General features: G+C 35.6%; 1 protein-coding gene across 2 annotated transcripts; it reads right to left on the minus strand.

The window, feature by feature from the left end:
* Window positions 1-6,705: 6,705 nt before the first annotated feature.
* On the minus strand, window positions 6,706-10,332 carry LOC114319705 (omega-hydroxypalmitate O-feruloyl transferase). 2 transcript variants are annotated; one of them, XM_082907616.1, is made up of 3 exons: window positions 10,168-10,332; window positions 9,445-9,917; window positions 6,706-7,971 (listed from the first exon to the last, which is right to left on the minus strand). In XM_082907616.1, exons 2-3 carry the CDS (start codon window positions 9,886-9,888, stop codon window positions 7,114-7,116), a joined length of 1,302 nt encoding a protein of 433 aa, XP_082763742.1. In that variant the 5' UTR covers window positions 9,889-9,917; window positions 10,168-10,332; the 3' UTR covers window positions 6,706-7,113. The 2 variants fall into 2 exon arrangements, with proteins under 2 accessions (XP_082763742.1, XP_082763743.1); XM_082907617.1 differs by having other exon boundaries at window positions 10,164-10,281.
* Between the last annotated feature and the right edge of the window lie 1,355 nt (window positions 10,333-11,687).

Below are 11,687 nucleotides of genomic sequence, written 5' to 3' on the forward strand. Positions count from 1 at the left end.
TTCCACATAAGGTGAGCCAAGGCCCAGTAAAGATACTCTAACACGGTGTGTGAATCTTAATAGAGTTATAATTGAGGTGAATGCATATGCAATGCTCATGCCAAAAACATGTTATATTTCTTTTCAAAAACCCTGTAGTGCCAAGTTATATCTCAATTCATGAAATCACTTTCTTTACAATAGAAGACAGGGCAGTAGATACAACACTGGGAATCTCTAAGATGTGTATGCAAGTAGGCTACAAGCACTACCAATTGCCATTTTTACCGGTACTAACCAGAAGGCTCGATACCTATCTGCTCTGGTTTCTAGACTTTCACCAAGGACACACAGCCTAACATAATACCATAACTACACTCCTACCTAGATTCACTAAGGTGTTCACAAATTTTTCTTCAAAAGGATAACCATTTTCAATATGTTAAGTATGTTACATTGCTCGATGCAATAGATAATAAATTAGTTTCAATTCACTTAATTCTCAAGCAATTTCTATAACAATCATAGTTATCCTTCACCGATAGCCCAAAATAGATATTTCTAACAGATAATTAATTTTCAACACAGATATACTTTCCCACATTTTCAAATAGGAGTGATAATTCATATCCAACTCCTCCATCATCATCATCATCGTCGTCGTCGTCGTTCCAATTTCATAATACTAACATCAATTTTATTTTTTCTTTACAAAACCAAATATTCACATTTTAGGGCAAAACCCCTTTTTTCTTTACAAACCAATTTTCAATAGTAAAAATACATCGTTTTACCACAACTCAACCACATTCATAATTCTATAACCATTTTCAATGATCCATTTCAAAAACCCTCTTTTGATTTCAACACCAAAACCCTAGATTTTTATCAAATCCCCAAATCCAATGATTTCTTTGAAAAGATAAATAACTAAGTTAAAAATCATACTAAAGTGTGGAGAAATCCCTATCTCAAAGACAAGGACCAAGAAGAACAAGAGTTGAAACTTGATGAAGCTGAAAACGAACTTTGTTCCGATCAAATTGAAGCCCTAGGTGAGCTCTACCTTTTTCTCCAAAGGACAAGGGTTGAGAAAGCACTAGATCAAGGTGTATTTGGCGGTAAAAGATGAGTTCTAAAGAGAGAGCGTCTAGATTTAGGGTTTGGAGGTGTTTAGAGAGAGATAAAAAAAAAAAAACGTGACTTTACAGACTAATATACGCGTAGACCACTCGAGTACAAGAATAGTCGCTCGAGTGACTAGACACAACAAGAGAGACTACTCGAGTGAACAAAGTGAACACTTGAGTGAAGAACGCCACCCTCCTAGTACTTTTGTAGGCCTTCAAAAGTACTAAGAGTTCCAAAAGACCGCTCGAGCGCAAGAAGGACCGTTCGAGTGCAAGAAACAGTGCTTGAGCGAAGAATGCCATACTCCCAATAGTTTTGCAGACCTACTAGAAGTTCTCAAAGTTTGCCTGAGCGTAAGAAAGTTTGCTCGGGCGAACAAGCCAAAAATAGGACAGCAACAGTTTTAAAAAAATAGCTCCCAACCTATTTCAAACACAACCAAGATATTCCCATAACCAAACTCAACATGAAACGAGACAAAACAAGACATAAATAACCATCAAGACATGAAAACCTGGATCCAAACTAATGAACGGGTCGGGTTTAAACCAAAATCGCTATAATGTAGAATAAATTCTCTCCACCTAAGATGAAGTTTATATCACGGCTAGCATGGAAAGGTAGGCTTAAAACTTCTGATTTTTTTAAGTAGAGTTGGGGTCCTAAGGAATAATGTGGATTTATCATGTGTGTTGTGCAAAACAGGGCCTGAATCAATGAACCATATTCTACTATGGTGTCCTTTTGTGTGGCAGGTATGGTCAAGCGTACTTCATTGGTGGGGCTTGAATTGGGTATTGCCTAGGTCAGTTAAAAGTCTGTTACAGTGGTGGATGGGCTGGATGTTAAGAAAGAAGGTAAGGCAAGTATGGCGAGTGTAATGCCCCAAAATAATTAACATAAGAAAACTCAACATATTCCAATAGCATAATCTTGTTTCCAACTTAATAACTTCCATTGCATAAATGTATATGAGATATAATGCCTCATCATTAACATCATCATCATATCCCTAACATTTGTATTCATTATACTTCTGAGATTAACAAAGATATCCCACATGCAATTATACATTCAATATTTCCTAGAATATGAATCTATAGCATGTGGCACATCAAGTCAAATACAATTTAATGCCCTCAAAGGCTACAAGTTCTGAGGCTTATGCCTAATTACACAAAATGGTTATCAAACCCATACATGTACAGCCATCGGCTTGTCAAAAATAACAACAAAAGAAAAAGAGCCTTGTGCCCGCAAAATACACTTCACACCTTTAACTCGGCAGGATCACCACATCTTTTCCTGCACAAAATACATTAGGGTGAGCACAAAGCCTAGTAAGAAGATCTTAACAAAGTATATACATTTTATACAGTCTCCTGAGATAAATGGATATGCCATGTCTTGCTCAACATATATTTCTCTATCTTTTTGAAAATCTTGTATACAATGCAAATTTTAAAACACAATAATTCAATAACTTCAATATAGTTCAAGGGGTGGAAAATACGACTCAAGTAATCCCTAGGTTGGTATCTGTAGGTAGGCATATTAAGCACTACCAATCACCATTTTATCGGTTTCTAACGGGAAGGCACATGATACCTCCTCGACACGTGTTTTTGGTCTTTCACTATGGACACTCAGGCCAACTTACCCAATACCAAACTACACCCTTATCTGGACTTACCAATGTATTTACCCCAAAACAATTCAAGATGATCTTGTTTCACAAAAAAATTCTTTTCTGAAGGCAAAAATTTTCAAATGCAAATTTGAGATCAATGATAATGAAGATGAAATGGAATGGCAATGAAACATGTAACAATGCATTATAATAGTTCCATTTTCAATTCCACTACACAATCTTCCATTGTGATCAATTTTCCATATCTCTCCTCAATGCAATTTCACAATATAACTTCCAAGATATAAATAACAATACCATATTAAAGGCATTCTCCACAGGTTAATCATCATTTCAAAACTTAGTCTTTCCAAGACAAACTAACAATAAACTATTCATCAAGCTTCAAAATCAAACATTTCTCATTTCTCTATGAAATCCCTCCCGAATTAAATCCATTATCACAAATCAAACAAGATCTCGCTCCAATAGTTTTGAAAACGTAAAAAATTGAGCGACCCACTCTGATACCAATTGAAAACCCTAAAATCCCCAAAATATTGATTTGTGATTATATTACAACTTTCAATGAATAACAATCTCAATCAAACAATCAAAAACAAATCAATACATCGATTTAACGTGGAAAAACTATAATTGGAGCACCTCCAATTGTGATAAAAAAAAAAAAAACCACAGGCCAAAACCACAAAACAATACACTAAGGTCATGTTTGATTCACAAGACTAATAGTGAAGTATTAATAATCCTATTAAATTAGTGTGGTATTCATTATCCAATTGGATTAATAATCCTAAACCAAAATGTTAAAACAAACATAGGATAATTAGGCCCACGGATTAATAATCCCAATCCCATGCTCTAATCCACCCAATCAAACATGACATAAGAAGACAAAAAGGAATTACACATGTGTACCCTCAATTACTTAACGAATCCACACCTGAATTGAACTGACCCCGATATGCCTCTTCCACCACCGTCTTCACCTCGGAATTGACTTGCCCAACGTTGAATTCACAACGCCGATGTCGAATACACAACGATGAGTTACTCCGGAATCTATCAAAGCTTCAGGCCCAAGTTCCTTGAAATTCACCGAAGAACAACTCTCTTTTGTGAATAAAAGAAAACAACAAACCCCTTGATGATGTTGATATAAAGTTCATGGATCTATTGATCACTTTTCAATCATCAAGGGGATTTTAGATTTTTCAATTTTAAACAATGAATAAAATCCTAATCAAACAATAAAAGACAAATCAACACACCGATTTAACGTGGAAAAACTATAATTGGAGCACCTCCAATTATGATAAAAAAAATCATGAGCCAAAGCCTCAAAACAACTAAGAAGACAAAAAAGAATTACACATATGTACCCTCAATTACCTAGCGAATCCACGCCCAAATTGAACCGACACCGATGTGTCTCTTCCACCACCATCTTTGTTAATCATACCATGAATAACATTGATTTTGATGATTTTGTTTTGATTTATGTTTTGATTTAATTGAAGAGTTAAATTGTTTAAAATCTTATAATTAATTTAACATCATAATTCATCCTCATTTTTTCTTATTTATGTTTATTAAAGACCAAAATTTCAGCTCAAACAAGCAAGAACCAAGCAGCAAACAATAGTAGCAGAACTATTGTTTTGATTTTGTTTTGATGGATTATAATTGAAAACTTATTGTTTGATTAAATCATTATAATATATGATTCTCTTAGTGTTTAACTATGTTTTTGAAGGCCAAAAAGAAGCTTAAACAAGTGTTAAAAAGGTCCCATAACAACAGCAAACAGCAACAGCAGAAGCAGCCAAAACAAAGAAGACTGAATTTACACTGGGTGGATGTCCGGGCGAATGTCCAGGGGGACAACTGGCTAGGCCAAAATCAACCCAATTCAGCCCTGTTTCAGTTCTATTCGCTCCGGCTGTCAAACCAACAGTATGCTTATCGACCGTAGCAATCATCCTTGACAACCAGGACATGACCGAACATCCGAGAGGACGTCTGGGCAAATGACCAACGAGAACAAAACTCCATCTAGGACATCCAAGAGGATGACCACCTACTGAATCAGTTCTACAATGGCTATTTTTCAAAGTTCAACTTCACAACGACTAGCTGATTTACACCCATCTTCCAACGAGCAAAACTCACATGGGCTAGAGACAAAGGCTGACATTGATGACATGTATATCATCATCCCATCTCCTCAACGGGAAAAAGAATATCGGCTTGGTAGACAGAACAGAGCACTGAGCTCTGCTATATATATAAAGCTCTAATGTAAAGAGCAAAGACAAAGAAGTGAACAACGAACCAAGATATTTTCTTGTCATTCATCAATCACATATTTCATCTTCTTTGAGTTATCTAAAGAGGTCTTCACCTATGTTTCATTCATCCTTCAAAAAATAAATATTGAGCCTAAGCCTTAAGCCTATTTGCCTGTGAGAGATTATCAGAAAAATCATAGAGACTTGAGCCAAGAAAATTTCTTTAAATCAATCATCAGTCTCAAACTCACCCTAAGAGTTATCTGAAGTGTTCTGCATTCTTGTTTAATTCTTTCTCCTTCAAAATCAGTAACTGAGCCTTATAGCTTTAAGCCCATTTACCTGTGAGAGGTTTACTGATATATCTTCTGAGCTTCAACATTTTATATCTATTTGTGAGAGATATTTTTTTAGCTTTCTTTGAAAGAAAAACCACTCAATTTCAATCTTGTAAAAGGTCACTAGCAAGCCTGTAAATATAAGGAGAATCTGTGGGTATTTCTCCATGTGTATGAGGTTACTAGCACCCCTGTGAAGCTAGAAGATAGTGAAAAATCTCAAGTGAAGCTTGAGGAGTGGATGTAGGCTTGGCTAAAGCTGAACCACTATAAATCTTGTTTGCATTATGTTCCCTTATCTCTTTACTTTCCATCCACTGTGTTTGCTATAATTCCTACTACTGCTATACTTATCTGTTATGATTGCGTTGATCATTTGATAAACTCATTGCATTAGTAGTACTTCACTGTTATTTTGCTTTATCAATATCTGTTGCATTAGTTGGTAATTTTTATTGGGGAATTATTAGTTTTTATTTGTAAAAACCTAATTCACCCCCCTCTTAGCTTGATTTTTGGGTAACAATCTTCACCTCGGAATTGTCTTCCCCAATGTTGAATCCACAACACTGGTGTCAAATCCACAATGATGAACCACTCCGGAATCCACTAAAGAACAACTCTCTCTTTTGTGAATAAAAGAAAACAAGCAAACCCCTGATGATATTGATATAAAGTTCATGGATCTATTGATCACGCTTAAATCATCAAGGAAACACTCATAAAGCACCCTCCAATATAAAACACTATGCTTTTTCTTCCTCTCTAAAAATTTGGACAACTTACCGCTCGAGTGGTAAAACTTGCTTCCCAGAAGTTCAAATGCTTTGCAAATATACTGGACGATCCTTTGCTCCGCTCAAGCACACAAATGACCGCTCGAGTGGTCAAACAACTTCGACTGCATTTTTTCCCGTACATAGCCAGTGAAGTAGCAAATATGAAAGGATCAAGGTTACAAACTTCTCTGCATAGGTAAAATTCGGGTTGGATTCGCACCTAAATACTCATAGTCTCACTGAAACAAAATAACGAATAAAATTACAATAGAAAGGATTGACAAACGAAATTGCTAATTACAAAAACCTAACACAAATTACAAAAGCTAGAGCCGTTGTTATGATAATCAAACGGTTGAATTTTACTTACCCAACATAAACACCTCATACAAACTTGCACTACTTCCCTTCCAAACAGAGTCTTCCATCCTCACAATTATAATGGAATTGTTCTACACATACTTTCTTCCTCCTCTGTTGGATTGGAATTGGCATTCAAATAATATGTATATATAGAAACAAATTACACATAATAATCACAAAATAAAAAGATAAAATAAAATAACCAGAATAATTTCTTCTTTAGTAGTGCCATACATAATAAGATTTTCTACTTAATTTTCTTATCACTACACACAATGGTAGTTGGATCAGACAAGTGAAAAACATGGAAACGACCAATGATGATTTGCCTCCAAATCTGTGTCCCCGGTCTTAGTATACTCTCAATCATTAAATCATATAGAAATCTCGAGTTACGATTTAATAGTTAAGAGTGCACTGGAACAAAGGAAATAAAGGAATTTCGAGACAGAGGATCTCGCATCTATGAAAACCCCCGTCTTTGTGTCTAATGATAATAAAATTGAATAAGAAATCTGATTATATATATGTAGCATTTTTCTGTTCTTTTTTTATTAATACCAGCATCTGTCTTCTAATTTCTAGATTTGCATGAGGTCTTGAAAGATTTTCATAGCAGGAGCAGGCAAGCCAAGAAGCACATTGATGCTTTTCCTCTCTTTTCCATGGGAAAGGAACAAAATCACTTCCTTCTCAGGCAAAGCCACTGGCCCAGATAACACTGGCTCACCCCATCCAAAATCTGTAGTGTGAAAAGACAGCCTAGACCATGTAGTGATCAGAAGTGTTGCAGTCAGTGAAGGCCTAGCTCTTGTTGCTTCAAAATAATCAATGGCTGATCTCATATAACTGTCTGTAACTAACTTAACTGCCTCTTGTACCAGTGCCACAGCAGAGGACAGTGGCTTCTCCACTAGCTCCCCTGCACTGCACATTGAATTGGTTAATACAATGCCATTTCCAGAGTACCCTTCTGGTAATGGTGGGTTGAATCTGGACCGCCCATCGACAGCAAAGAGGAGCTTTGTCTGTTGATCAGGCTTCAGATTCAGCGCTTGGGTCCGAGCCCTCCAGACAAAACCAGAAAGGGCTTCAAATGTAGTGCACTTTTTTAAAGCTCCTTCTTTCATTGCTTTGTTCTTGAGTTGTTCAAGCTTGTCGGGGTCGAAACAGAAGGACCTGTAGAGCATTTCTTGTTTGTAGAGATCAGCAGTGTTGGATATGTCTTCGATCTCAGCGAATTCGTGGTGTTGGAATTCAATCTTTGGCGGGTTTCGAGCTTTGAGAATGGTTCTGTCTAGGAATGGAGGGACATTGAGAGGTAGGCCTCTGGCAGTTTCACCCCATGAGTTCACAAATTCCATAGCTCCAAGCCCATCAAACATGCAATGGTTCATGCATAGCCCAAGAACAAAGCCTCCACATTTGAATTTAGTCACCTGGAAGATGAATTTAGGACTCCGTGACGTATTCTATTGGAAAGATGTTTTGCTAGAATTGAGTAAATTAGGAAGAACATGGCAAGAAGTTTTGTCTGATTTGTTTATATTTCAAAATTCATTTTTTCTCATTACTTCTCTGTAAAGACTGATTGAAAAGGATGATCCACGCACGGGGCTTGCAAAATATAATGTATTTGCAAATGAGAAGTTGCTCTCAAGAAGACTCCATAAATGTATAACATAATAATAAAAAAACTTAGTGGGCGTTTGGGGTTTGTTTTTTGGTAGTTTTTTTGTTGGTTTATTTTTGTTTTTAGTGATTTTTTTTTTTTTTTTCATATAGTTTTTCAAAAGTTTTAGGCTTTTAAATTCTACTTGACCAGAAGAACTAGAAAATTAGGAAGAATTTTAATTTTTTTTAAAAAAAATCAAGAAAAGACAAAAATAAGTCAAAAATGGGAAACTTTTTTTTAGCTTATTTTGGCTTTTTTATTTTTCATTTTTTGCAATTTTTCAAAAAAAATATACTTTTAGATTTGTCTACTCATCCACACAAAATGGATTGGAAAAATAAAAAATTTTGACATAATTTTTAAAAAATATCGCTAAAGACAAAAAAAAAAAATTGAAAAAAAAAAATTTCTTAAAAATATATTTCCCACGGTTGTAAAATGATAGTTCCATTAGTTGTGATAGTAGTGTACCTGAAGGTGGTGAAGGCAATATGAGGTGGTAGTGGTGGTAGGGAGTGGTGGTGGCGCGGCTGTGATGGTGGTAGTGGTATCGGTGTGGGTAGAGTGGTAGTAGCAGCGGCAGTGGCGCTGATTGTGGTGGTGTGTGTGGCCACAAGAATTGTAGAGTGATGGTGGTGGTGGTGATAGGGTGATAATAATGTAATAGTGTTAGTAAGAAACTAAGTCTATCTCGTTAGGTTCGAAACACAAGAAAGTTTTTTTCTGTTTAAATCAACTCATTTTTATGGACCAACTATTTTCATTGGAGTTGTCCTTTAAAAACTGACTTACAAATCGAATTGACTATCGTGCGTGTTGTAGTTATTGGCAAAAATGATGGACACACATCACACACAGTTAATGGTAGCCAAACAAGTGTGTCAACTAGGGTTTATAAGTCGGCCCATAATTCATTTTCGTTTTCGTTGATTTTCGTTTATCATGTCAAATATTAAAAAATATGAAAATCGTTATGACAAAATAAATAAGTATAACTAGTTGACAAATGTTAAATGTCGCCAGTTTTTTTTATCATCATTTTATATCAACTCCTACATATATATACTTATGACTAATTCTTTTTTTTTAGATAATTATTAAGTATTTAATGAAAGCAAATTAACATCTTGCCATATAATTTAGTGATATAAAAAGTTGAAAAAATAAAAAAAAATATCTGTCTTGCTAATTATGGTGAATTTATTTGAATGACAAAATGCAGATAAAAATGACAAACCTGAGCAACCAGAGGAGGCATTTCAAGTATGTTTTTGGCACCAGGAATGTCATAAACCAGCTTCCCAAGAGTCACAGGATCAGGCTTTGTGTTATCACCAATCTCCTCTATCTTACAATTTGCTTCTGCCTCGACAAACACAGCTCCTTCCCCATTGCAATCCACTATCAGCTTCCCCTCTGCACTAATCGTCAGCCGCCCTGCGAGCTGATAGTAGTGCACGAGAACCTTTGACAAAGCATCCTTGATCACTTCCACCGCGTCTTCATTGCCTCTCTCCTCCGATTTAAAGCTGTAAATCGTGCGAACAATCACCGCTATGTTCTGGTCCAGGTTGGAGAGGAAGTACAGACCCTTCGGTGTCTCCTCTGCTGGAGTTACAAGACTTGGCTCACCTTGTTTCACAACAAGTTCGAAAGTGTTTTCATCACCATTAATCTCCATTGGAAACGGACTCGTCAAGTTTCCCAAGCCTGAAATGCAAGAGAGAAAATCAGGGTTTGTTACAACTTAAATTATTTGCTTTTACTTATAGCTTCTTAGGCAGGAATAGTATAAATAAGTTAAAAAATACTGATTATCTAAAAGTTGAGAGAGGTATTTTTAACTTCTGTTTTCCGATTATGAGTTTTTAACTTGTAATAAGTTGCACCAAATAGGACTGTTAACTTATGATGGTGAGGGATTGAGAAGAGAAAAACTAAGAATTTGAGACAGACCTACCTGTGAAGCAGTAAGTATTTCAATTGGTGTTTTGGGTTGTAGTGATGGTAAGGAATAATCTATGCATGGCAAAGGAGTTGAGGAAGAAGTTATATAGGAATAGATGGGATAGAAAGATTGAGAATTACATGTTTTTGGTTTAATAAAACATGCTGTCATGAAAGAGACAGGTCTGATAGGGGCATAATGGATTTGGAAATAAAGAATTTGTGGGAGTTGGGATCCAATTGTGCATTAGATAGGGGGTGTTTGGAGAAGTCTAATCTGGATTCATTTTCAAAATCTAAATAATTTATTTTGTAAGATTTGGCGAGAAAATTATTTGTGTGAAAAATCAAATTGATTGCATATCGACAAATATGTGATTGCATTATATTTGTTTTTTAAAAAATTAGACCACATATTTAATGTTGCAGGCTATATATTTTTTTTAATAAATGTGATCCGATCGAGTTGGTACTAATCTCTAATTAATCTTATTTTTTACACGTCACTAAATAAACCCTACTACAACCAGGGCTCTAGTAATTATGTAATACCATTTTGTGATGTGAGGTTACGAGTTCAAATCTTATAGAGAGAAAGTTGATAATATTTTGTATTGTTTCATTCTCCTACTAACAACTAACAAGTTAGCCCCTACTAATCCAGATCTACTCACAGTACATAATAGGATTTTTGCCACATATACATATTATACATATTTCGATAACATTATTTAAAATAACACTCCAGATCCGAATCTTTGAGTGGTGTTGTGAACATAGTTTTTTTGGGGGCAGATTGGGCTGGTGTCATGTAGATGGTGGTAGGCAACTGGCCACCGTACCAAAACACGTTTAAGTAGTAGGGTGGATGAAGAGATGCTGTGCCCTGTAGGGGTTGGGTTGGTTAGGTAGGGTTGGGCATCCAAATTTTGGTTGAATGATCAAAACTCCATTATACAATTTTGGTTGCTTCATCAACCTCTTAAATACAAATATATTAAACAGCAATGCTAGGTGGCCACAAATTATGTGGCTCGAATGGCTCAAAACACCCAAAACGATAACGACGTCATTTTGGCAGTTTCGAACCATTTGAGCCACAGAATTTGTGGCCCTCAAACATTTTTTTATATTAAACCCTGTCAACTTTGTCCACTTTCATGAATTATGAGGGGTATACCCATCCTCTCTTTCCTCCTCTTTACTCCAATTTGTTTGTTTTTTACCCTAAAAGTTGGAGCTGAAGATTATGATCATATTCTTAAGGTTATGGTGGGCTCATGAGCTGGTCACAGTTTTACACAACCGAGTTGTTTTCACCACTCTTTTGGAAAAGCCCATAGACTAACCAAATTGCATTTAAGTAGTGATAAATGTGTATGTATGTATGTATAAATTTGTATATATTCTTTTATTCATATCGATTATTTATCCAACCAATAGCCGAGAGTTAAATGAAATTTTGGTTGTTTGAGCTTAACTTGTTAAAAATTAGTTGAGATTAAAGAAATAAGTTTGAGTTATTACATAACT

This window comes from Camellia sinensis, chromosome 15, assembly GCF_055761805.1.
Source record: "Camellia sinensis isolate YWXY chromosome 15, ASM5576180v1, whole genome shotgun sequence".
In the NCBI taxonomy this organism is placed as follows: Eukaryota; Viridiplantae; Streptophyta; class Magnoliopsida; order Ericales; family Theaceae; genus Camellia; species Camellia sinensis.

Excerpts from the sequence above, each read along its gene's own strand:
- LOC114319705 (XM_082907616.1), bottom strand. The coding sequence starts at position 9,888 with ATGGAGATTAATGGTGATGAAAACACTTTCGAACTTGTTGTGAAACAA. Across the intron at positions 7,972-9,444 it reads TGCCTCCTCTGGTTGCTCAG|GTGACTAAATTCAAATGTGG; the intron begins GTTTGTCATTTT and ends TTCATCTTCCAG.